This window comes from Geospiza fortis, unplaced genomic scaffold (genome assembly GCF_000277835.1).
Source record: "Geospiza fortis unplaced genomic scaffold, GeoFor_1.0 scaffold468, whole genome shotgun sequence".
NCBI classification, from domain to species: domain Eukaryota; kingdom Metazoa; phylum Chordata; class Aves; order Passeriformes; family Thraupidae; genus Geospiza; species Geospiza fortis.
Window position 1 is genome coordinate 141,601 of NW_005054502.1, and position 27,748 is coordinate 169,348.

A 27,748-nucleotide genomic window follows, 5' to 3' on the forward strand; every position below is an offset into this window, starting at 1 on the left:
GGCCCATGGGGATCTGGCTCATGCTCTGCTGACAGCAGGGCAGGCAGGGAAGAACTTGGAAACCATTTGGCTCCCACTGCCAGACACAAGCCCAGCTAACCTGAACAAGCACGAGCAATTTATGAGTTACTCAACAGTAAAGCTGTCCTTACCCTGGCATTTGCTAATGTGGCTGGGGGGGCTCAGCCTGGAGAAAAGGAGACTCAGGGCTGCCCCCATCACTCTCTGCAGCTCCTGAAAGGTGCCTGTGCTCACCTGGGGCTGGGCTCTTTCTCCAGCAGCACTGACACAGCCAGAGCACACAGCCTCGAGCTGCACCAAGGGAAATACAGGTTGGAGATTGGGAAAAAGTTTTTCATGGAAAGGGTGATAAAGTTCTGGAATGTTCTGCCCGGGGAGGTGGTGGAGTCCCCATCCCTGGGTGTGTTTAACAAAGCCTGGATGTGGCACTGGGGGCCAGGGTTCAGTTGAGGGCTTGGGGCTGGGTTGGACTCGATGATCTTGAAGGTCTCTTCCAACCCAGTGATTCTGTGAACTCTGTAGCAGGAGCAGCAGCTGCATGGACTGCAGCCTTTAATGATGCCCCATCAACATTTGGGAAAGCTGTCTTCCTCCTACAGTTCATCAGAGCTTTTAATAAATTATTTTAGACCTTCTCTGATATTTATTTTACAATTTTAAAAAGACAAAAACAGGTTTCCAAGCAACACTTTAGGTAATATCATTGAGGATGCAGTGGGAGCTGCAAGCCTGTTCAATACAAACCCTCTCCTCAGCTCAGCAATAGCAAATCATACTGGGCTGGTTTGGGCACTGTTTACTGAGAGTGTACATTCTTATTCTGACTCTTCTCTCTGGCCATAATAATGTACACTACTGGGAAAGTTTGTCATTTTGTTTGTCAGCCATGTGCAAAATTGTAGCTGACACTTTTATGGACATTTGCCAGATGCCTTCTAACCTAAAAACATTTTGCTTCTGTTTCATCCAACCCTAAACACTTGCATTTTCTGGTCATAGAAAATGTTTCCTCTAGGTATATAGATAAATATATATGTATAGACATATATTAATCTGCTTTCAGCCGACACAGGGGCCAAGAACTCCCTTGTCCTCTCTCCCTGGCCTGAGGGTGACACTCAGTCTCTCAGTTATCTCACTTGCAAGCCATGAACTCGTGCACTGTCTGTCTTTGGAGAAGGGGAAGCTCCCAGGGACATGAACTGCCAGGTAACTGAACTCTCCCAACTCATTAGAGCACTACAGACACTTTTTATCATGAGCAAGAGTTTTGGTACACACAGAACCCAGTCACAGATAATCTTTTTGCCTCTATTCTTTCACATTTTCTCTCTCCCACTTAGCTGGTAACATACTTCCCTTCACAGAGATAACTCACTCTTGTAGTGGCCTGAAATTTTCCTTTTAATGCTTATTCTTTTGAAATGAATCAAGGTTCCTCTGGAAGCACAATGGTGTGCTCACGAATATTCAGCTGGGGTGTAGCAATTGTCCCCTTTGTGCTCAAGTTGAAATCCTGTTCATCTCCTGCTCAAACACTGTCTCCTTGTCCATGGAACAGGCATCTGAGCTCCCTCCGGCTAAAAACCCTCCTCGGGTGACACTCAGGGTGGCTTTCATGGCATTTTTCTCCCTGATGCCCCAGCTCACACTGACACAGCACCCTCGTCTTTGCCCTGACTGCTTGGCTGGGGTGCAGCACCCTCCAGCCTTGCTCTTCTCTGAGCCTGGCCACTCTCAGAGGAAGTGGTCGAGCAGCCAAGCTCATGTTTGAGTTCAAAGCTTGCTTTGGGCTGAAGATAATCACTGTGAGCTCTGGCTCCCTTTTAGCTAGTTACTCTGGGTCTCACTTTCTGTTTTGATCCCAGTATGTTGATCTGTCTAGACCGTCCAGAAAGGCAGGATTCCAAAATCACCCCAGCAGGGACACAGACTGGCACAGACTCTATTTTTTTTTTTTTTGTATCTATCATTTTGGGTTTTTGTATGGGTTTTTTTTTGTTGTATTTTTTTTTGTTTTGTTTCGAGTTATTCTCTTCTCCTCCCACTTTGTTTATACCTAGGAGCAGAATTTCCATGCCTGCCTTTAGGGCATTTTCAGAGATCAACTTCTCTGCATTAACCCATGAAGTGCTGCACAGCAAGTGCTTCCACACCTGCACTGAGACGCTCTTGTAACTTGGAGCAAAATTCCCACCAGCCCTACACCCAAATGGAATTGCTGTGGAAATTCTGAGTAGTAAACGTCCTATTACCCACCCTAAAGTCTAGCAAACCATCTGCTTTACTACAGCATTTCTCAGCAGAGTAAAACCAATCCAGCTTTGCTCAGAAGATGGGAACTTGGTGGGATGCACCACAATCCCCAAGAACGTGGTTGGGCACTAACTCAGGATAAACTTGGTGAGTAGGATCTGCCCTTTTGGCCTAAAAGAGCCCTTCAGCTGCACTCACATCTCTGGGTCAGGGCTGAGCAGGGTCTCCCCTTTGCCATCTGCTATCCCTGCTATCACCAGTGTGATTACACACAAGAGAAAGGAAGAGTGGTTTTCCCAAAAGTGGCGCTGGAGGGAAGGATAAAAAAAAACAAGTGGGCAATGAAAATAAGGAGGAGATACTCAAATTATTCTAATAGCTCTTACTCCATCTACCAGGTAGGCAGTACCATGGATCTCCTGGGGCTCTCCCCATCTCAGGCTTCAGAGCTGCTGCTCCCAGGCAGGATCAGCTGCCATGGATTTCCTGGCAGGAATCAAAGCCTTGGCTGCAAACACCCAGCTGGATACGAGAGTCAGTGTCATACACAGGAATGACATTAAAAGAGACAACAAAAACAGAGCATTCAAACTCCCACACGAGATAACAACTTCAGTGCCAGTGGAACAAAAGGTGATACAGCCACACTAACTCCTGCATTCCAGTTTTTAATGTCAGGACACATTTGGAAACCCTGCAATCAAACACACATGGATGTGCAGCAGGGTGCTGGTTAGCAGGGGCTTTGCGCTCTCAGTGCCACCCCAGCCCACTCTGGTGCAGCCAAATAATGCTGCTGTCCCTGTAAAAAACACCAGGGACTGCTTTCCAAACATGCACGGGCTCTGCTCTGCAGACAGCTCTCGAGGGATTCTCAAATCTGGGCCACAAAACAAATGCCTGACCTCCTAGAAGGCTGGGGAGCTGACTGCCCTGTGTGCAGCTGCACACTCTGATTAGAAAAGGAGGCCAAAACTGGGCTCCTTTATAAATTTCAAAGGCCTTAGATAGATAAATCCACATCAATTTAATGGAAGCTTTTAAAAGTTTTTGACAGCTTGGCTGTAAATCACTGATAAAAGCACCCACCATAATGGGCCACAGCACAAGTGTTGTCTGCAGAGGAATGAAAGGTGCCCTTATCACCAGCTACAAGGTAATTTTTTAAATGATGAGTTCCCTATTCAGTGTGGAAAAAATCAACATTCCCAGTCACAGCCCATTGCTGTGATGGAGATCTCTCTGTTTGCCTCAGGCTTCTCCTCTCCCTGATCTTGAGGTGGTTTTATTTTTGGGTTTTTTTGGGGCTTTTTTTTGTTGGTTTTTTTTTTTGTTTGTTTCATTTTGGTTTTTTGCTTGTTTGTTTGTTTTTTGAGGATGGACTGAGACAACACTTGTCCACAAATTAAGACCAGTCTCAAAGTTTGAATGTAGGACACACAGGAATATGGGGAGGAAAAGCTGAGTCAGAGCTCTCCATAAAGCATCCAACATCTGGCCCATGCACTTTGGTATCCTGACACATCAACAAGGTGAAACATTCACGACACTCTTGATAATGAGAGGGTAGGAAAAGGAATATAATTTCTTCGTAACCTTGCAGTGATCCACTCACCTGAATTATTAAAGCTTAAAAGGAACAATGTTTCAGCAGCTGAGTACTCCCTCTGGACCAATCTTGTCATTAAACTTTCCTTCACATCATATAAAGATTTAATGTATTTTCATTTAACACATAAATTTATTATCAGCCATATATTATTTCCAATATTATTTTCTCCCAGGGAGCAAAAATAAGTGGCAATTAGTACAGCTTGATCTTGTAGTGCTTTTTTTTTTAGCAGACTACTGCGAGCTGGTTTTGCTGTTCATCCTACAGAGAACAGGAACTCCCCACTTCTAGCTCAGATGAGCACATTATTTCCAGAGTAACTCAGATAGGCTACAGGAAATAAGAGAGTAGTGATTTCCTTATTACTGGTTATTTTAATTCAAAGAATGAAGGACAAAAAGGAGCAAATGAAGGAAGGATTTGTGCCTCCCCATGTGGGATGTTGTGACCGTGTTCACAGGGGTCTGAGGATGAGGGAAGAGACGAGGATCTGACTCCATGTTTCAGAAGGCTGATTTATTATTTTATGATATATATTATGTTAAAACTCTACTAAAAGAATAGAAGAAAGGATTTCATCAGAAGGCTAGCTAAGAATAGCAAAAGAAAGAATGATAACAAAGGCTGGTGGCTCAGCCTCTCTGCCTGAGCCATCTGGACTGTGATTGGCCATTAATGAGAAACAACCACATGGGCCAATCACAGATGCACCTGTTGCATTCCACAGCAGCAGATAATCATTGTTTACATTTTGTTCCTAAGGCCTCTCAGCTTCTCAGGAGGAAAAATCCTAAGGAAAGGATTTTTCAGAAAATATCATAGCTACAGGATGTAGCAGCTGATGTGGAGCTGGACATTGAACTTCCACTCCTGCACATATTCTATGGAAGGAACAGATCCAACTATTCCAAAAAGGCCATCAAAACTCATGAAAATAACCCCCAAATACTGTCTGACCTGCATAGAGCTAAAGAAAAGGCATCAGCAGCACATGAACAGAGACAAAAGTACAATAAACAGAGGGACCAGCAACCACTTCAGCTTCTTTCCCCTTGTGTGCCACACAAGACTCCAACTACAGATACTGAGCACCAGCTTTTTTATCATTTGATTATTCCATTTAACTTGTGATCCTGTTAAATTTGGTTGAGCCAAAGTAAGTGTATCTGTATATATCCATGAAGGTTCATCACATTTATTCTGACAGTATGGAGCCATCTCCCAGGATACTGGGATGGGAGAGGGTTTGATGTGCTGCCTGACACCCACATTTAGAATTCAGATTAGCCATTGGAAGTGCAGATGCTTGTTTTATGGCCAAGCTGCCTTCAGTGATGCACACTGAGACACAGAGTAGCATCAACATCTTTATTTCCCCCTCTTAAAGATATTGAGATCAAAGCCTGGATTCTGCCTGAGAGACAATAAGAAATAAAATAATGGGAATTTGGAAGAAAGGTACTCCATATATCAGTACTCTGTATTATTTACCCTAAAAAAATGGTGACATTAAACTGTAAATAAATCCTTCCCACAATGTGCTTCCAGCCCCACCATGAATCTGGAGGAGATTTTGTAAAGAATTCAACCCAATCCAAGTCTAAAAAAGCTTTATATAACATACATTCCCTAAAGTTTACAAATCTCAAGGGATAACTGCCAGAGAGATAACTGCAGCACTGCTTCCCTTGGGCTCCAAGGGTGAATTTCCTGACCAGGCACCTCCTGCAATCAAACGTTCAGGCACCCAACAGTCAATTCCCCAGAGAGCTTCCAAGTTCATAAAGTTTTCTGGGTGCCAACAGGTGCCAATATACTCCTGAGAACGGAGTTACTTCCTTCACATCTCCTGAAATGTCACCCTCAGTACCTCCAGCAGCATTTTTAATCAAAAGCTCTGAAAGTAATCTACAAACCATAATGAACTGTGTTTCACAGCCACCTAGGACACACTGACAGGACCCAGTGCTCTGTTCTGCAATTTTCTGTCTATTTAAGAACAGATTCAAAACACATTAAAATCAATTAAAGATTGCTACTGCTTCCATTGCACTCTGGAACAGCTCCATGCAGAATACAATATGCTGAGGTGAAGGTTTGCTTTCAATAAACAGTTTCATGCAGAAAATAGGGGGAGAAAAAGAGATTGTTCTACAGTGTCATCTGGAATGTGCTTGGCTGTTTCAAAGACTCAAAAAGTAGCCCATGAATATTGGGCTGCACTGCCATCAATCAGCTTGCTCACATCTGCAAGGCATTCACAAAAATAAAGCTGATAATAGAGATGCTGCTTGAGGAAATAGTCTCTCATATTGCAAAGTTATTCACACCAGAGCCTTCATTTTGGAGTTATTTTTGCATGTTCTTTTAACAGTCATTTAAATTAAACAACTCTTCTACTACGTTCACTAAAGCTGAAGAATACCCAAAAAAAAAAAGATTCAAATTCAGCCAAATTTGTAAAAAATGGCATAGGAAGAAGAGATGGTAATTACTGCCATTGCAATGAAAAAAACCTGCTGAGATAGAGCCAACAATAATGAAATCCATTTAATAATCAAGAAGGCTGGGAAGAGAGTCTCTTCACATTTTCTTCCACTCTCATATTCAGCTCAGTGCTCCAGATTTACTACTAGGGCATGTCAGACCCTGAAATCCATGAAACAAAAGGTAACGATTTCTCACATGGATAAAACCATTTGGAGCCATCCTTTTCACACAGGCATTCTTTTAGTGCTAAAATTTCAGGCTTTGTTAAGTTTCTCTAGTGATTGGAATGGGCTCTAGAAAAAGTGAGGATGTTTAACGCCTGCAGGGTTCCTCACAGGGGACAGGGATGGGGCTGTGCTGTCCCCAGCCAGCAGCAGGAGCACTGTGTCAAGCCTGAGGAAACAGCAAACCCTAACAAAATGTTTGTATTTGCAGAAAAGCATCCTGCCAGTGTCACTCTAACAAACGCTGTCTTTTTGGCCACAATGCTTTGTCTGAAATTCCTCTGCAGTCTCACATACAACTCCCACAGCTGACTGAAAAAATGAAAACTCTGTTGGAAGGTGTCTGTGTAGGGGGGATTGCTTGGTTTGGGTTGCTTGGGGTTTTTTGGGGATTTTTGGTGGTGGTTAGGTGGGGTTTTTTTAGTAAAAAAAGTGACAGTGTAATGTCAAATATTCCATGGCCTTCATGGGTTGCACAGGTTTTATCCTGGCAGACCCCTGAGGTACAGTAATTATCCCACTGTTGCAGATATATAAACAGTGGCATGGGGAATGTGACTCTGTCTGATATCACAGTATCAGTTGTATGTAAACAAATCCACACTTTCCTGTCCAATATTCCTCCATCCACCCACCAGCCAATATGTCCTGTCTAATGGAGTCTGGAGTATCCAGGCTGAACACATGCTATTCCTACCAAATCTTTCAAATCAGGGGAAAAAAAAAGGAGAAAAATGTGACTTTTGAGCATCACTAGAGATGTGACCTGCAGTGATAAGGGAGGAGCAGACAGTGCTGGGAAAGAGGAGTTTGGAGACTGGCTCTGTCTTAAAATTGCACCGCACAAAAGATGCAACAGAGCCATAAACACCACTGACAACATTGTGCCAATAATTATTGATTAAATAATGCAGCTCTGAGCAACCTGGGATAGGGGAAGTTGGAACCAGGTGAACTTTAATGTCCCTTCAACCCAAATCATTCTGTGCCTCTATGATTCTATATGTGCACATCTAAGGACCCCTGTGAGTACCTACACATAAATATGTCTATTAAAATCAATGTTTCCAACCACATAAAGTTCCACCCACCATGACTCTTTGACTGAAGGGGCTATGGAAAGGTATCCAAAAAACCCAAATATTCCCATATAATTCTGAGAAAGTCTGGCCATCACAACAGCCCCTGTCCACAGCAAACATCAATGTGATGACATGCACAAAACCTAAGGAACTGTTCAGAACACAGCTGTATTCACTGACCATAAAGAAGGATTTCTGTACTTAAAGGGCCATTTTCCCCAGCTGGATCATTTGCCCTAATAAAAGATGCAATTCACACTTGCAGAAAGACCATCCCCAGCCCACCAGAACACTGCTCCTGCATCTGTTTATTTGTAAATGTGTCATATAACTTGTACTCTCTTAGATGCTTTAAATTCTCTATTTAATCTTCTGGAAAGTAAAAAATTAAAAAATTGAAAAAAAAATAATAAATAAAAAAAGAACCAGAGGGCATTTCAAAGCTCTGTGTTCCATTATCTCAGCCATCTCCATAAACCTGACCTGGCTTGCAACCCAGATTAGCCATAATAGCTGCTGCTCCCTGGTGCAATTGGCCCAGTCTTTGCCTTAATAAAAGATGCAATTCAGACTTGCAGAAAGACCATCCTCAGCCCACCAGAACACTGCTCCTGCAACTGTTTACTTGTACTCTCTTAAATGCTTTAAATTCTCTATTTAATCTTCTGGAAAGTAAGAAGAAAAAATTAATTAAAAACATGAAAAAAAAAAACTAAAAAAAGAACCAGAGGGCATTTCAAAGCTCTGTGTTCCATTATCTCAGCCATCTCCATAAACCTGACCTGGCTTGCAACCCAGATTAGCCATAATAGCTGCTGCTCCCTGGTGCAACTGGCCCAGTCCCCCTCTCCAGCTCAATGCTGTTTTCTGCAGGCAGATTAGAGATAATGAGTGCAGACAGATACAGCTTTCACTGCAACAGGAGCTGATGTGAGCGGCTTTGGAGGTGTCTCTTCCCTCCTGAGCCACCTGCCATCTGTTTAATCTACAAAAAAAAAAGCCAAACCCCACCTCTGTTTTGTTAATGTTGCTTTGTATTAGACAGGCATCGCTGACTGAGGTCCTGTCATCCTCAGCAAGTGCTGGTTTAACACCAGGAGGATTTTTCAAGGACAAGAAGAGCCAAAGAGGTTCTTGATCAACCTGCAGGGCAAGGAGAGACCATGGCAAACCCTTACTGGGGCTGTCCAGCACCTTCTGCCAGGCCCTCCATAAAAGCAACAGCTTGAACAAGAGGATGGGGGTATTTGCATATATTCTCAGTCAGAATTAATTTGGGTTTTTCCAATGGCTTCCATCAAATTAGGTTGATTTGGATGCAGAATTAATCTAGCTGGGAATTCAAGCTTCCTCTGCCTTTTCCACAGCCACAGCTACCATGCAGGGAAAACCCACACAGAAGAATCTGATGTTTTTCTTAAGACAGAACACTAGAAAACACTAGAAACATAATTTTATTGAGGTCATGTCTGTTTGGATATTTTTTAAATTAAGAGACTAAGAAAAACACTAGGAAAAAAGAGAGAACCTGCTCTGTTTACAACCTTCTGATAAAGTGCATTACTCAACTACTCCCACTCCTGTGGTCAATGTGCAATGATGATGAGCTCTCCTGGGGAAGGCTAGCACAGATTTTCAGCACCTGAAGCTGCAGGAGTAGCCACCAGCTCTTTTCCACCTTTTCTAGACGTGTTTTGATTTTCAGAAAGTGCAAAACTGTCATGCTTCTGATACCAGGGAGAAATCTAAAATGGTGCCTTCACTACAAGATCTCCTGCCCCAGAATGAAGGGAAATTGAGGATAGAGGGAGTGGGAAAATCCCAACTTCTCTGCAGCAATTCATCCATAAACACCTCCCACCCCCACCACAGTGGGAATGGGGTGGATTTAAACGTTAGGAGATTGTGTCTGACAATCCTGTAGTCCACCAACTCCCTTCAAAACCGAGAGTATTTTTTACAAAAGAGCAAACATTGCATATAGGCTGTGTCCTTTGGCAGAAAAAAGCCCTCAACTTGCATCAACATCAGCTCCTGCAGCTCCTCAGGGACCTGTCAAGGTGAGCCACAAGGGAAATTGGCATTTCCTCCTCTTTTGCTGTTTGACTTTCCCAGCAGAAATACTCTGCCTCTCTCCTTGCCTTCCCCTTTTGCACCATGACTGCTCTGAGTGACACCAGCCCTATTTCCCCTTCCTTTTGCACTGGAAGCAAATCCTTCACCCTTCCTGGCTCTGCCTTTTGCTGCAGAGGTTTATTCCTGAGAATTGTCTGGCTGCATTTATAATAATCCCTTCATTCCATCTGCATCCCGCGCACTGGTGCAGCAACCCCATTTTCTAGCTCCAAGAAATTATACATTCATTATGGAGGAAATTAACACCTCAAAGCAAACTATAATTAGGAATTCTTCAATTCAGTTTATGCTTTTTCAATTAGGCCCTCTATAATTTTAATCACGGGAGCATTACCATGTTTCCTGAATTTATATACCTGGAGTATAATTAAATCCTGCAATGCCTTAGTCTGCAACAGCAAAGCAGAGCATGCTCATCTTCTCTTTTGTTGTGTTTTTCTGTTGTTATAGACACACCAAGGGGCACCTGCCTGTGGGAACATGTGCAGCAGAGAAGGAAGGGCCACTTGTCCTCTGAACTCAGCACCCTCACCCTGGGACAGGCACTGCTCCTGAGTGGAGGACAACTGCCAGGGATTTGTGCTCAGACTCACCCCATTTCATTCTAAGTGCCTGAAGGAGCTGCTTCAATTAAGTAAATCATCCTTGATGATGATCCTCCAAAAGAGCCAAGGTCCTTCCTGTGGGCTTCCCACCCCTGAGCAGCTGTGGCCGGCTCAGCTCGTTCCATTGAAGGGTCTGAGCCAAAAGCTCTCACAGGCTTGGCACTGGGACACCTCCTGAAGTCAGAGTTTCTGATTTTTGAAGTATTTTGTGTTGTTTGTTATTACCCTTTCATTCTGTGATAACAAGAAGGGGCACAGTGGCTCTGAGAGCTCTGGAGCAAAGAATGTCTTGGGAAAAGGAACCCTCAAACTGGAACCATGGGTATTTTCTCCTGTTCCCTCATCTAATGGGGTGACAGGTTGATGTGAGGAGATGGTCATCAATTTCTTAATATCAGCCTAAAGCTCAGAATTCATTAACCTGTTGGTTGCTGGAATTAAATCTGGCAGTTTATGTAGTCAGCATAAAAAATTTATGCAAAAAAAAAAAAACAACTCCTTTCTCCTACTCAGCATCCTCAGGTCTTCACAACACTAAAAACTGTTAGCAGAAGTTTCCCTGTAGCACTAATAAAATGCTGCTTGGCACCAAAGAATTTGCTCCACGTGTAATTTGATTGTTAAAATATTATCATTCAAATAGACACCAATTTTATGGCTTTCCTCTCCCACTTCTGCCCACTGCCAAAGCTCCCTGTGGAATGGTCAAAGACACAGCAGGTCACCCAGGCTGTGAAAATGGCCATGGTCTGGATGGCTGAAAAATGGTAAAAGGCAGATTTGTCCCCTTTAGGGGGCTGAATTTCAATTGCACATTGTGCTGATCCAGTAGGAAAATGCATTTCCTGTACCAGATGAGAAAATTGACCCAAAATGCTCTTTAGCATCACTTTTTGGGACTCACACCTGAATCTTTAAGCCTTTATTCAATGAATTCTGCCATGTTACACAAAAGATTAAATATTCCTTCCTCATACTTATGGTTGTACCTTACACATCTGTATCTCCATTTTGCTTTTCTCTTGATACAATAAACAAAGCACCTCTAATATTCATAATAATTTCAAGTATTTAATGCTTTTCACCCAAATTCTCAATTTCTTTCTCTCACATTCACACACAGTTGAAGAAAATGTAGATCTGGTTTATCTCTAACAAGAAACTTCTTTATATACCTCCAAATTCTTAACTAAATTGAAGGCAGAGTGTCAGGCAGGAGAAACTCAGCTTGAATGATTTCAGAACAATATCCCTGAGGTATATTATAGGAGATGTTAATTAACACAGATAATTTGGCTTATAATATCAGAAGCCTAGATTGATAATCTCATTTCTCATTAAATACTACAAAATTAAAAGATGACATTAAATACGACAAAATTAAAAGTGACGACTGCTTGCCCTGTATTGAATCAACTCATGTGATGCAGACATTTAAACAGGAGCCCAGAAAAAGCAGACCAGGAATTTTCTTTTCCAAGTACTAAGAATGTACCTTTCAAGGGAATCTAACTTTCTGTATTACCCCAAGGGCATGATAATTTCACCCTTAGCACCCTTTTTATTGTTTTGCTGCTCCTTCACTCTAGTCTTTATTTTCACGTACAAGGTTCTCTATGTAGGAGTTTTAAGAATTAGAAACTGCCACCCTTTTCTGGCGTTAATGAATCAATTATCAGCATAACTGCCTGAGGCAGGCTCATGTGATGCCACTAAGAAGCTGCAAAGCAGAGATCTGAGCAGCACTGCTCCCTCTGTACAGTGGAGATCTACAAACCAAAGTCACCAGTGGCAAAGCTAAACAAAAGCACCAGCAGATATTGTGAATTTAAGAGTTTCTCCACCACAGAATCAAGTCACTGGGCTTGCAAACCATTCCTTTGTAAGGGCGGGAAGAACTACTGTGCAGTAAAGGCAAAATCAGACCAAGGATGCAGGGAGAGGGATGCAGGAAAGGCAGGCTCAGGATGAACACGTAATGCCCAAAATCACAGAAAATAAATTACCTGGAGATTAAATTTCAAGTCTATGGCTCCAAATCTTCTCCATTTTTACTTTGCTGCTGATAGAAGGACAAGTTCTAGCTACTTTCAGTTCTCTAATATAAGATGGAAGCAATGGCATGGCCCTTTCCTTCCAGGAAAGTTTTATTCATTATTGCTTGTAGGAATACTAAGTGCACAGATACATCCAACAGGATTTTTTCCTGGGAGAATAGTTTGAGTATAAAACCATAAAAAACTCACTGTTCCTAGGTGTTTTGTAAATAACAATACAGCTGTCTTCTCTTAAATTTTTTAGCATCATGTATAACAAAATTTCCCTTTATTTCATGCTTGGAAGATCAATAATCAAATAATAACACTCAAGTGTAACATGGGGCTTGGTCTATAGAAATTAATTTTTCCTCCTGGCTGGCTGTTGATATGAAAATATTTATTTCACCTTTACTCAGTCCTTCTTAATATATTTTAAATATTTAAACTCTCTTCTCTTATTCAGATTTACGTATTTCCTTTAAGATGTAAATTAATAAACTGATCCATCTGTACCTGTGTGCTGGCAGCACACAAAAGATTATCACAGATTATTTACTGACACACCTCTGAGAACTGCAGGAAGAGAGACCAAATCCATATTGCTCCAACAAAAAAGTTTTCTATTTTCTGAACCCCACCCAAAAATAATTGCAGGCTCTTCTCGAACGTCCTTCTGTGGTGTCCTACAGCTCCAGCACACAGAGCAGGGTATTGACAAGGCAATCACACCTAAGGGGAGCATTTATCTAAGCTCTGAAATCCTCAGAACTAACACACGCTCTGGAAATTTGATTTTCTCCATAACAGTAGTATAGGTGGATTGACAGAACCAACTGCGTGTTAATGAAGCAGATGGACCTTCAAATATCCAGCACACAAAAAGCAGCCTGTGGACATGTCCTGCAGATAAAACCCCTCAGAGTGTTATTTCCAAGCTGGGAGTGGGGATATAAATGCTCAAATAGAGGTCTAAAGATGTCATATGTGAATAATCTATGAAGGACTAACTCAGCCCTCCTGACAATAACAGATTCAAAGGCAGAAATATCCTCAAAATCACATTGGAGGTTTTCAGGAAAGAGTTGTGGAGTAAAGATTGAGAACACTTGCATTCTTCCTTCCTCTTGTGAATGTATTATAGATGAATGTCAGCCTCCAGCAAATCAATCATAGCACCATTCACATGGTTTAGATTGATATAGGAACACCTAAAAGTTATTTTTAAAGGGCAATGTGGAGTCAAACTCTGCAGGTTATGCCATGAAAAATAAAGGCAAAAATGAAACGCCTGTGCCACAAGGGAGAATATTTCTGCTTCCTGAGGCTTCACCTTTCTTTTGGCAATAGGACAAAATAGATCAAAGAATATCTAAGTTTATATTAATCCTATTAGGTTGCATGAAAGAGTCCTCATTGTTATCTATAGATCATTAACAACACCAAGTTCATGATCGTTACTTTTATAAACAGCCACATTTAAATTATTTATCATGAGCACTAGGGAACATCAGAAGTGTCTTAATGCTGAAAGTGACTTTGGATTTGGTGTAGCTCCATTTCAGATGAATGAAAATACAATTAATCTTATTTTAAATATCCTCCTGTATTATTCTGAAGATGTTCTTGCAGCCCATGCTCCATCTCTGTGCTACAGCAGAATGAAATAACTCAAGACCAAGTACAGACATTGCCTTACAGTCACACCCCTACATGTTCTCCAACTCACCATCCCCTGAACAGAAGAGGAAATATTAGAATAATTACTGTATATTAATTATTTTTCATCTTCCTGTCACCCTGATTTTTTAAGATTTTCTAAGCCTTCTGATGCTGACATTCTTGTAGCGAACTTTCTCACACAGTTTATGTAAATAACTCATTGTTTTGCATTCTTTTATGGAGGAGGAGAAAGCTGATGGACTGTTGGTTTGTCCAGTGTCATTGGAGAGGTGGCACTGTCACTCTCCAATCCACTGTCACTTTTGGAAAACTATAAATGTTGGAGTCAGAAAATGAACTTTCCTTTTTTCTTCACCTTGAGAACAGCGGTGTGCTTGCGTTCTTTTGTGTCCTGTAGAGACATCTTCCCAATTTGGAAGGACCATAATAAAAACTGGAGAGCTGCAGAGCAGAAACTGTCAAGTTGATGGGACAAGGGGTCAACCTATTCCTGCCCAGAGAAAGGTCTGAATAGCAGAGCTTTATAGGGAGGTGTGAGGGAAATCCACTTCAGACTCCTCCCAGGAGCTGCCCAGCCCCATCTGAGGCAGGCTGGGAGATGAAGGATCCAGGATCCACGGTCACATCCACCAGGGAGGCCAGGAGAAGGCTTCCCACCAGGATTTCCACTGGGCAGGACCCTCTGCACCATCTCACTGCTGGGCAGGGAGGCTGCTCAGCCCCTTGTCTCAAACCTGGGCTTGCCTTCATGCCTTCAGCAACTGGGCAGAGCATGGCATCCCACCAGGGGGGAATTCATGAGGGAAACAAGCCCCACACAACCAAAAAGTAGAACACCTAACCAGACAACAACAAAGAGTATTTGATCTCAGCTGCATGAATAAAACATACTGAGGAGGAGAAAACACCTCGTTCTGATGTATGGTGGGTGCCAAAAGCAGTTCACAATAGGCTACTCATGTCATTTCCTTCTGAGGGAATGGGACCCATTTCTGGAAATGGTATTTTGAGAGAATTTCACAAATGGTGCAGTGTGCAGATCAGACTGAAAGAAAAGGGAAGAGGATAGGAAAATTGAAGCTTGAAATAACTGGATTTATTAAGGTTAGCCTAAGAACAGTCTGGATGGTTCTATAGGGGAAGAATTCTGAGCTTGTCAGAGTTAATGAAAAGCTAAAATTCTCCCCAAGACTCCCTCCCCCCTTACTCCTCCTGCCCTTCTGCTTTTCATACACACATCTGTAAGTCAATGAAATGGACTCATTATAGGAAATAATTTTATCACTTAGATGTGGCATGTAAATATTGCACTTTCTGCAAACATGTGTAATAGGCTACGATGCAATTAAAGAAATCAGAGTGAATATTTATAAAAAATCTCTACCAATTTTAGGTACAGATGCATTTGCTGGAAAAGGCATTATTCACTGAATGCAGTTAAAGTGCAATAAATCGACTTTGAGAAAAATCACAAGACTTTTCAATAAAAAGACAAAATAGCAACACTGCTAAGACAGCAGGTGGTAAAACGAGATACAGGAATGTTCCCCCATATAAAGAAATAAAACAAAACAAAGCTGTGTGATTTTACTGCTCTTTTCCAGCAGAAAAAAACATCCCTAAAGGACTCTGAGAATAGGCTCCTAAATTTGCTCATATGGAGTACCAGAGATTGAAAGGCAAACATTGAAATATATTAGTCAGAAAAACCAGAGAAGGGATGGTGCTTAAAGAATGGATTTTTTTGTTTGTTTGTTTGAGCTGGTCAATGCAATTTGGGGCCAAGCAACAACACAGCTGGGGGACCACCAGCTGATAGAGGGTATTTAATTAAATCCAGTAGTTTGCATCTGGAGCAATTTGCTCCTGAATACTTAGTGGCCATCCTTCCTGTCAGTGGCATACAGAAACCCAAAAATGAAAGCAACCCATTATGAAAAGGGAAACTATGGTGTTTTTAAAATAACACCCATGGGAAAAACTTCAAGAAAAAATAACACCCATGGGAAAAACTTCTCCTGTGAAAACTGGAAGTAAAAGCTTGAAGATCCCACAGGGAGGTAATGAATACCTGCTGGACCCCTCTGCGAGGCAGGGGGTTTTTGTAAGTGATTCCAACTGCTGCTGTCAGCAGAGGAGCCTGGCAGGATGAGTGGCAGCAACAGTGAAGATAGTGCGGGCTCAGAAGGGAAATTTGTCCATCTGTGCTGGTGCCTTGCACCAAACACAACTTCACTGAGATGGAAGAGAGTGATGAGTACAGGATTCCAAGTCAGGGAGAGACCTGCAGGTGAGTGTCCCACATCAGCATGTCACCATGGAGAGCAGGACCCAGCTCAGACAGGCAGCAAGGTTCCCTGCAAGGTGCCCACTCTATGCCATGGGTGCCTGGGCACCTCCCTGCCCCCAAATGACCAGGGAAGGGATGGCACCCTGTACCTGGCACTGGTGAGGTCACACCTTGAGTCCTGGCTCCAGTTCTGCAATAAAAACCTTGAGGGGCTGGAGCATGTCCAGAGAAGGGAATGGAGCTGGGCAAGGGGCTGGAGACTCAGTCATGTGAGGAGCAGCTGGAGTTGTTTAACCTGGAGGAAAAAAGGCTCAGAGGGAACCTCCCCATTCTCCATAACTCCCTGACAGGAGGGGGCAGCCAGGGGGGAGTCAGGCTCTGCTCCCACAAGGGACAGAACAAGAGGAAACAGCCTCAAGCTGTGTCACGGGAGGTTCAGGTTGGACATCAGGAGGAATTTCTTCACAGGCATTGGAAGGGGGTGCCCAGAGAGGTGGTGGAGTCACCATCCCTGGAGGTGTTCAGGAAATGACTGCAGATGGCACTCAGTGCTCTGGGCTGGTTGATAAGGTGGTGAGTGGTGAAAGGTTGGACTCCATGGTTTTGGAGGTCTTTTCCAACCTTAACGATTCTGTGATCTGTAAATCCTCTACTCTGCAGCAGGATCTGCTTGCCTGTGCTAGCAAAGCCTCACTAAATCAAAATTCCTTTTTTCTGGGCTTCACTGCACAGCCAGCCCAGCTGCACAGCTGGATTACGAATGTGAGAAGTGTGTTAAATCCAGAAACTGAGCAAATACCTCCACAAGCATTAAAGGCAAGGCAGGCACTCCCAGAATAGTTACCAGCAGGCCTTGTTCACCATGGAAGAGGGGGCAGGATGGAGACCTGGAGCCTCCTCCACCCTCGTGTGGGGATGTTCAGTCTCCAGCTCCACATCCCGCTGTGCTCCAGCACTGCAAAGGCATCTGAAGTGATGCTGAGAGGGTAATAACCCCGACAGTGCCTGCAGCAATCCTTCCTGGAGGTTAACAGCGGGAGGCAAGGAGGCTGAAGCATTCATGAAAGGAGAGTGTGAAAAGCAGAATCAACAGCTGAGTTGGCCTTTTAGTCAGCGCCTGCTTTCGGCAGCTCCATTATCAGAGGAGAACGAGAGAGGAGTGAGGGAAGCCTGGGGAGGAAGGAGAGGAGGGAAGTGTGAAAAGAGAAGACAAAACACCCACCTGACAGGTGCTCCCCGGGACTGAGCAGGTTTCAGCATGACAGTGATGGTGGTGTCAGTCTCGTTGAGGGGAGAGTCCGTGTCGTACTCCGGCATGGACGGAGCTGCAGCAGAACAAAGAACAACTTCATTAGGCACCAGCCACTTCCCTCGGCAGAATGGTATATATAAAACGTTATATTAACATTTGCCAAATGAAATATCAAAATACTTCCCAGTGTTATGACCAGAATGATCAAAACTGCTTCAATATTTGTAAGAGCCAAACTGAGGGATGCAGGACTCCAGGGGGTCTCCAAAATGCAGTTTGTTGTATTCAAGGTGTTCCAGCAGTCCAGGGTAGTGGGTGACAGAGCTGTGCCTACAGCTGTCAGCTCCAGCTGCAGGCAGGCCTGGAGACCCTTTGGTTTTGGTTGCATTGCATTATTTACTTTTCTTTACTGAGCATCTTAATACAGTAGAACCAATCTATACCTTAACTATTACCTATAGCCTATCATAACTGCTATAATTACCATATTCATGTTACTGTTCTCCAATCACTAAAAGTCAGTACATTACAGTTTAAGCTAGAAGTTGTTTTTTAGTTTTCTTGCAGTGGAAAATTCTGAGACCTTTTTTCTGCTTGCCACATTTGCTGACTTGTGTGCCTGTGCTTCTTTCTGCTTGGTAAAAACATCTTCTTGTTTGAGGTGGGTTTATCCTTTGCTCTAAGCCATAAAAACCCCTTCTAACTAACATAACCAAGGAGACAAAGGGTATCCACTAAGACTGGCTCAGCAATTCTTTTCTTCTATATCAAAACTTGCTTCCATCTCTATTCCTTCATCAGACTCTACATTCAAAAATCTTTCTGCTAAGCATCCATATTTGTGAGACTTTCTTGTCAAACTTTCATCCCTCACAACAAATATTTGTACATTCTTTTTCCATTCCAATTAAATGGGAATTGGACAATCTTCAAGATGGCTCTGGAAATCCCATCTTGAATTTTTAAGACTTAGTAAGGCCTTGAGGTGAGAAAAGGAACTGCATAGTCACTATAAAGAAACCCAAATTATTAGGATGAGTGAATCAGTGGCAGAGCTAAAAGTACCCCTGAATCCTGAATCTTTTTATCTGCTCTGGTCAGTAGATTTGCCCTCTCACATCTTAAGAGATTTTAATGCACAGACTTAAGCTGTATCCCCTTGATTAGCTGGAGGGTGTGCTGGGTAACACAAAAGATGAAAAGAGAGGAGCACAAATTAGCCAGGTTATTTTTGCACCCAAATCCAAGACACTTTAACCCTGGGGCAGTGCCCAGCCAGGGCAACCCCATCCCTGACATGTTCCCCCCAGCAATACAGAAACCCACTGGATAAAAACCCACTCAGCCAAACTCTAGTTTCTCCTTCTGCTTTGTCTCCTCTTAGGACCATTCCATGAAAGTAGGACAGCTTTCCTTAGGAAATATGTCTTAGGAATAGGAATATTTCACTTATTGCTTCTTCCTTCCCCAGGATCAGGCGTCTGTTTGGGACAAATTTTACTGCTGAAGACCTGAAGAGACCATGAGGTCAGAGCAGCACCAAATTTGTTCCAAAGATGCGTGTTTTGCTGAAATAACTTTAAAGTATAAAGCAAACAGAAGAATTCACACAAGTTCATCTGTAGCTCACAAGGGCGAGCTGCATTGTGGGGGATCCCATATTTAATCCTCTCATAGTGATTTCCACTGTAATCCTGTTTACAATCAGGATTTTTATCTAAATGCCTGAAAACTGTCAAGAATGGGGGCTGCTATTATCAGCTCAGCTGCTGGCTTCCCTGTCAATAAGCTGGAGATGCGTTCAGAGTGAATGTCAACTGCTTAAGAAGGATTTCTCTGGAATAAGGTGCTCTCCATCAAAGGGAAGCAGTGACTCCTTGAAAGGAGACATCCCCAGGGGTCTTCCAAACCAGAGGTCACTGGAGATCACAGAATGGTTTGGGTTGGAAGGGATCTTAAAGCTCATCTTGTTCCCCCCCCTGCCATGGCAGGGACACCTCCCACTGTCCCAGGCTGCTCCAAGCCCTGTCCAACCTGGCCTTGGGCACTGCCAGGGATCCAGGGGCAGCCCCAGCTGCTCTGGGCACCTGTGCCAGGGCCTGCCCACCCTCACAGGGAAGGATTTCTTCCTAACATCCAACCTGCCCTCTGTCAGGTTAAAACCATTCCCTTGTCCAAAGTCTCTCTCCAGCTCTCCTGGAGCCCCTTTGGGTACTACTGTACAAATCTGCATTAAGGTCACCCCAGAGCCTTCTCCCCTCCAGAGGAGCATCCGCAGCTCTCCCAGCCTGGCTCAGAGCAGAGGGGCTCCAGCCCTTGGAGCATCCCCGTGGCCTCCTCTGTACTCAATCCAACATCTCCATGTCCTGTGCTGAGCACCCCAGAGCTGGATGCAGAGCTCCAGGTGAGGTCTCACAAGGGTGGAGGAGAGGAGGAAAATCCCCTCCCTTAACCAGAAGGAATTGCAGAGCCCCTGCTCTGGCCAGAGGGGACGATGCTACAGCACAACTTAGTGCACCCATAGAAACAAATACACACACATTGCTGCAGCACAGGTGGCTTTTCATGTGGAAAAAATAAAATAAAATACAGCCTTACAAGGACATTCCTGTCAGAGTAAAAATCCTTCTTCTCCCTAATAACCTCAAGGCTGCCTTCTTAGAGCAAATTTAATGGTAATTTTCAAATTATTAGGAAAATGTATCAGAAATGTGACTACACAATGAGAGAATCTAATGTCAGAGACGACCCTCATGCTTGCATGGAGTATGTACCCACCTATTGCGAGCCAGATATTTGGGAGATGGGGGGTAAAAAAGTCAATAAACCAAGCTCAGTATGCATATCGTTGGCACTCATGCAGGCTGCTAACACAATTTGAGCACTCAGGGGATGATAAAATGCAAAGAAAGTGAAACAGAGGACAAAAGGCCCCGAAACCATTACTGTGGTTTTTTATTTCTCTGGTCACAAGGGAATGGAGCGCATGCTGTGCTGTGTCTTCACAGCAGGGCTGTAGAACCCCGCAACAGCCCATGGAGCTGTTTGGACACTTATTGGCTTTTACTTCAAGTGGTTTAGGGCTTGAGTGCTAAATGTGAGGGGTTCAAACCCTGAGCAGAGGGAGGAGATGTGCTTTGCTTCCTTAAAATTTACCCTGTCACTTACTGCTCACAACTTGCTATTATTAACTGATTTTGAAATAGGGCAGTGGAAAATCTATACTGTAGTGCAATCTTTTCTACAATAACCAGCCATAATTTCAAGCATTACCAGTGTCCTGAATGCTCCAGATGTGTATTTTGACTTTACTGAAAAAAAATGTTAAGATAGTCCAAAAAAAGCAGCTTTTCTCTCTGTTAGAAAACCTATTTTAAAAATCTATTTTAGTGCTATCAACTAAATGTTAAAATCCACATATATCTGCCCAATATCACCACTACAGTCCATTTTTTTATAACTGCCCTGTTTCCCCTTTTTTTTTCACACCTTTTTGCCATTGCCTCCTTATTTTAGTGCCTTTCATATTCTTATGTGCCTCAAGCCCTCTCTCTGATCTTACCCATCTAAAAATCCAAGAAAAAACAGCTTTCCTCCCTTATTTTTAGTCTCTTCGCACTATTAAGTCCATTACTTCATTACATCCACTTTGGTACATCCTGAAAATAAAAACCACATAACAGAAGGAGTTTCCCCAGCCAGCCAAATAATGCTCACAATAATTACTATAAAAGTAGTTCATTTGTGCAACTAATGATGATTCTCATTTCAAATGCTCCACAGATATCCAGGGATACTTAGGACACCCACAAATTAACCCCTGTAATTGTAACCCAAACCAAGGTCTGTGGCTGTTTCAAAACTCTGCCCAATGAAACCTGGAGAGATATTAAGCTGAGTATTTTTAATATATATTTATATTTTTAATGTATAAATATATATACTTTTAATATATGTTTAATAGAGTAGGTGGTGCCTGGGTACAACCCCACAAAGAGGTGATGGGTTTCATTCCGCAGCTTGAAGACTTTCCCTCTCTGGCTGGACAGGTCAGCACTGGGATCCAGAGACCCAACGGCCTTGTACGTGATCTGCAAATGAAGAGCAAGGACAGGAGGTGATCAGGGGCCTTCTGCACGTGGCCTCTCCCTGCTCTGTCACCTCTCCAGGCTGAACTGCAAACACAAGGAATTATTTCAGGGTCATTTCCATAACTCCCACAAGCCATTTTGCATTTGGGCGCTGTCAAACCAACGTGACAATTTTTTCAAGGTTTTACTTGGGGAAAAACTAATTTCCTCTCTCAGCTAATGCCTCAGCATGTGCTGACTTACAACAAAAGATGTAAAGAGTTGTTTTATGTTCCCAAGTGGACATGACATAACATGACATGGACACGCAGCTCTCTCAAGGTAAAAACAGAATTTTTAATTTCTGACTCCAACATGTATAGATTTCCAAAAGTGACAGTGGATTGGTGTCACAGACACATTTTATGAAAAATCCTTTCCTTAGGATTTTTTCTCCTGAGAAGCTGAGAGGCCTCAGGAACAAAATGTAAACAATAATTATCTGCTGCTGTGGAATGCAACAGGTGCATCTGTGATTGGTCCATGTGGTTGTTTTTAATTAATGACCAATCACAGTCCAGCTGTCTCAGACTCTCAGTCAGTCACAAGATTTTATTATCATTCCATTCTCTCCTTTCCTTGCAAAGCTTCTGATGAAATCCTTTCTTCTATTCTTTTAGCATAGTTTTAATATAATATATCATAAAATAATAAATCAGCCTTCTGAAACGTGGAGTCAGATCCGCATCTCTTCCCTCTGCAAACACCACCACAGATTGGAGGGTGACAGTGCCACCTCTCCAATGACACTGGACAAACCAACAGTCCATCAAATTTTTCCTCCTCCATAAAAGAACGCAAAACAATGAGTTATTTACAGAAAGTGAGTGAGAAAGTTCATTACAAGAATGTCAACATCAAAAGGCTTAGAAAAACTTAAAAAAATCAGGGCAACATCCAAGCTCAGAACTTTTGTCATCAAACCAGAGCACGCAGCATGGCCAGCAAGATTTTCATATGAGAATCACCCATGCAAGCCCCCACAGCTCATGAAAACCCTCACTGCAAACACGGATAAGTTTGCTTTGGCAAATCATCTCCTCAAAAGGCAGCTGAAAACAATGGAAGCCTTTTTCTGGCAGCAATAGCTTTGGAGGCCATTTCTTACAGAGAATATGCTGAACTGAAAAAATGTGTTTAAACGAAATAAAGATCACCACATCTTTAGACAAAAGCCCTTCTCTCTCTGTGGAAACCAGCTTCTGCTGTCCTTTCCCTGCCCTCATTCTGAGCCTCAGAGTGCAGATTTACACACGGTGCAGGGTCCGGTTTACATCTGGATGAAGCCAGGAGGGCTCCAGACCTGGAGGTGTGGGAATGTCCTCCCATTGACAGAGTGACAAAACAGTCCTTTGTCTGCAAAAAACGGAAAAAAGCCCAGAACTTTCTCTTCTTGATTAGATAAAAATACATCTCATAGGATCTGGGGGAACCTCACCTCAAACTTAAGGATAGTCAATTAGACAGGAGCCAAAAAGTCCCATCTGGGCAATTTACTAGAAAAAGAAGAGAAAAAAGAAACTAATGTTTTTTGTGAGGTGTTTTACTGGGGGCAGGGAACTCTTGCACCTGGCTTGGTTTTTCTCTGTAAAGAATTTTGTTATTTTGCCTTTTAATAAAACTTTTTTGTTTCCAACACTGCCACAGAAGCCATCCTGCTGATTTTCTGCCTTCTAAGGTCGCTGAGCTATCTTGGGTGTGAAATAGACCTCCAAGAGCTGATGAGACCTGGCTCAAGGAGACCATATACCATGGAGGGATGTCTGGAGTACACCTGGAGCTGGTGCCAGCACACCTTGAAACCTGCCTGAGCTCAGCACGCTCACCCATGGCAACCCTCCTGATGTACAGACACTTCAAGGGAAACTCATGACTTATTTACCAGCCAATTCCTTGCCTGAGTTCCAAATTCAATCCCAAGGCAGCTCAATTTCAGCAGAGCTGTCAATATAATGTACCGTGCTCTGCTGCTCTCCTAACCTTTTTTGATATTATGGGATCCTCACTTATTTGTAATGAAACACTATGAATAAATCAATGTATGTTAATACATGAGGTCTTCAATTTTTTATTAAGGTCTCCACCAGAATCTAATTCCCAGCCTTTCTGAAAGAGCCTTTGAAAATCTTTAAGTCACTTGGTTTATGACAGGAGGAAAATGTTGCATTTTGAGGAAAATAAATATCCAGTGCGTAAAAAGGGAGGCTTTAATAATAACAGGGTAAATAAGAGACCAAGAGTGATGCTACTGACACCAGAGAAGGGTGAGAGCATGTGAATCCTGTTATTTGGACAGAGAAGAACATTTAGACAGAGCTGACATCCAAGATAAGGCAGTGTAACAGAGAAAGGGCATAAATGACACCAGCAACAAGAAAGTACAGAAGCAGAATTCTTAAAGGAATTATAATTAGACAGCTTGCAGGTGATTTCATTGAAAACCAGCTAATTTTCCCAGGAATTACAATCTGGGTTTAAATTTTTATTACATGCCAGACACCTGAGAAAGAGAGACCTCGGAGCATAATGGTTCTTAAAACAAACAAAAAATTAAAAACAGGAGGAAAATCTCTACACCCACTGCTTTTCCCTCAGGGAGTCAAGAACCAGCATGGCATGGGACAGTATTCTGAGAGTTCTTATTGCATCAACGCACTTCAAGGCAAGGGAATTTGTAAGACCATTGGAATTAAATTGGGAAACAAATACTTAAATCAAGAGCCATGACCCTGTCCATGCCATAGCTAAAATCCAGAAAGAAAAATGCATTTAATTTAATGTTATGTAGGAATGAGCCAATGCAATCTTGTATGCTCTGATGGCACATCGAGAGCTAGAATAATAGAAATTCTATAAAACTACAAATGGAAATCAGCAAAATAGGAAATGGGGGAGAAGAAAAGGAACTTCCTACACCTGGGGCACTGAACAGCACATTCAGAGGATGCCCAGGTCAGGCAGTGGCCTATGCAAAATCAGTGGTATTTATTTCCAAGCACATTACACTGAAGGTTATAAATACAGTGAAAGATGCACTTGTCCTTGATCTCCATCCATATACATAAATTTATTTTGCTACATTCAGCAGTTCTATAATCATTACAGAAACAGTTATTTTTCCTTATTAAAAAAACCCCTATCCCCTTAAGGCAAAAAGAGCTACAAAAGCTTTCAAAAAGAAAAAACCTAAAGAAAAAAAACCCTCAGTGATTTAAAAACAAACAAACAAACCCAGGCTTTATTTTTCTGTTGACTGTAGCAGAGAATGAGTACAAGGGACCTTAAAACAACCTGGGTCAACTGACAAGTAGCAGAGAAGGAGGCAAGAGCACTTGAGACAATGTCCCCAATTTGATATTGTAGTGTGGGTCAATTTTCAGAGCAACTGCTCACTCAAATCAGACTTGAGGATTTCCCAGGGCTCTTTTCAGGCTATATAAACTCCAGCAGAGAGATCTGTGGCACAGCCAAATGTGAGTTCACCTTTTCTGCAGCAGAGTCTCTTCCCAGTAGATATGGACCTTATTAAACCAGGTGGTGTGGAGACATTCAGAGCCACCCCTGTCCCCAAAACTGAACATTTGAACATTTGACTTTAACACATTAACAGTACCTGGATGCAGCACAGAGAATAGAAACACAGAGCAAAGCTGTGCATGTGTCCAGGGTCACCTGTAGCCATGATATTTTCTGAAAAATCCCTTTGCCAGGATTTTTCTCCTGAGAAGCTGAGAGGCTTCAGGAACAAAATGTAAACAATGATTGTCTGCTGCTGTGGAATGCAACAGGTGCATCTGTGATTGGTCCATGTTGGTTGTTTCTAATTAATGGCCAATCACAATCATCTGGCTTGGACTCTGAGAGTCACGAGCTTTTGTTATCACTCCATTCTTTTTCCTTTACTTGCTAGCCTTCTGATGAAATCCTTCCTTTTATTCATTTAGTATAGTTTAATATATCATTTTAATATAGTATATGTCATAAAATAATAAACCAACCTTCTGAAACAAAGTCAGGTCCTCGTCTCTTCCCTCTTCCTGGGACCCCTGTAAACACCACAACAGTCACCCAGTCCAGCAGCAGAAATATTTATGGGCTGTTAAGTGCAAATGGTGCAGAAACAGCAACCAATTCTTGCTCTCATCAGGGTTGAGCTCTTCTCTGCTTCCCTCCAGGAGGGCTCTGAGTGACCGGAGTGGGCAGGAAAGGGCACAGAGCTCCTGCCAGGAGATCCCTGGGCTAAAGGTAACACACAGACCCTGCTAGGAGGGACCTTGGGCTAAAGGTAACCGTTCCAGATTGCAAGGCAAGATGTTTTCTATCACCATCTGTATGGCAGTTATCATTTGTCAAGTGGGCAGTTTGCCTTATCTCCCTCTTTGAGTGACCATAATCACTCCTCCCTCGGGAGGGGACACCGCTGATAACAGCCATTGAATGTCCCTGCATGACTGATAAGAACTACAGCATCCCACTGGGAGATGTGAGCCCAGAGGGAGGAGCCAAGCATTCCTACCTGGATATAATCTGGAGATTCTGGAACACCAGCACGGCTTCTGCACTGGATTTCCCAGAGGAACAGCAGCTGCCTCTTCCCCTGGATCTTCAGAGGCAGAGACTGCACCTTTCTCCAGGATCCCTGCTCCAGCAGAACCACCCCTGACACTGCAGGAGGGCTGAGCCACAATTCCAATGGCACTGCTGCCAACACCCTGACCCACAGGGTGTCAGGTTGGGTTCTGACTCTGGCAGTGTTGTTCTAGTTATTTGCATTGTTTATTTTATCCTTTTATTTTCTTCCCTAATAAAGAACTGTTATTCCTGCTCCCATAATTTTTGTTGCCTGAGAGCCCCTTAATTTAAAATTTATAGCATTTTGGGGGGGGTGGGGAGGGTGTGGTTTATATTTTCCATTTCAGGGGAGGCTCCTGCCTTCCTTAGCAGACTCCTGTCTTTCCAAACCGAGACAGTAACACACAGCCCCTGCCAGGAGAGCCTCCACCTCTGGGAGGACTCTCCTCACCGCCACAAGCACCTGATGTTCTCCAGGCTGCCATTTATAAAACCAGGGCTTCTACACTCCTCTACACAACTGTTTGTGTGGCTGAGAAGCCTGTGGATTTCTGCCATTGCTGAGTGCTGCTGTTTAAGCAGCCAAACCCCAGGTGAAGCAGAGGAGGCAACCCAGGAAACAGAGCTGTCCGCTTGGAAAAGAAGGCAAACTCTTCCAGCTCAGCAAAAAACAAACAAGCAACCAATCATTTTTCTCTACCAAGTGAGCTACCTGCTGTTTCTTAGCTCTGAGTGCTGCCCTGAGTGTGGATCAACAGCTGAGAGCTCTGTCTCAGCCTTGTTCCTCTCTGGAGCTGCAGGCACAGTGACAGCAGCTGCCCCACTCCAGGCAGCCACAGCTGGAACTGCCAGCAGCGTGTCCTGGGGCTGGCCTGGCACACAGCCCTGCTCTGCCACCCTCCTCCAGCCAGCAGCAGCTCTAAGGCACTGGGATCTCCCCACTGGAATAACTCAGAAGTGCCACACTCCTGGGTTTGTGTGTACCCATGTGTGAGAGAATTTCTCCTACAAAAATCAATGTATCACTTGGCTGTTCATTTCCATGTGTCCTCCACCAAATTATAACCAGGTACAAGGAAGGCACCAAGGAGTTTCCAGTCTTCTCAACTGATTTAACCTCAACTTTCTGAAGAAAGAGAAATTGCAGGTAATCAGAGAGTGAAAAATTTTCAAAAATGTCCTGGGACTGGCCTGGCACACATCCCTGCTCTGCCACCCTCCTCCAAGCCAGCAGCAGCTCCAGGGCTTGGCACTGAGAACCCACGCCTGGAGTCACCCACGCCTGGAGTCACCCACGCCTGGAGTCACCCACGCCTGGAGTCACCCACGCCTGGAGTCACCCACGCCGGGAGACACCCA

At 43.3% G+C, this 27,748-nt stretch overlaps 1 protein-coding gene across 1 annotated transcript in view; it reads right to left on the reverse strand.

The window, feature by feature from the left end:
• The window catches only part of PTPRT (protein tyrosine phosphatase receptor type T), a 345,910-nt gene that overhangs the window by 101,950 nt on the left and 216,212 nt on the right, over positions 1 to 27,748 (reverse strand). The window contains exons 9-11 of the mRNA XM_031063401.1: positions 21,632 to 21,778; positions 19,318 to 19,381; positions 17,658 to 17,760 (exon numbers count right to left, since the gene is read on the reverse strand). Of these exons, the coding sequence (XP_030919261.1) occupies positions 17,658 to 17,760; positions 19,318 to 19,381; positions 21,632 to 21,778 (314 nt within the window). The remainder of the gene's footprint in view (positions 1 to 17,657; positions 17,761 to 19,317; positions 19,382 to 21,631; positions 21,779 to 27,748) is intronic.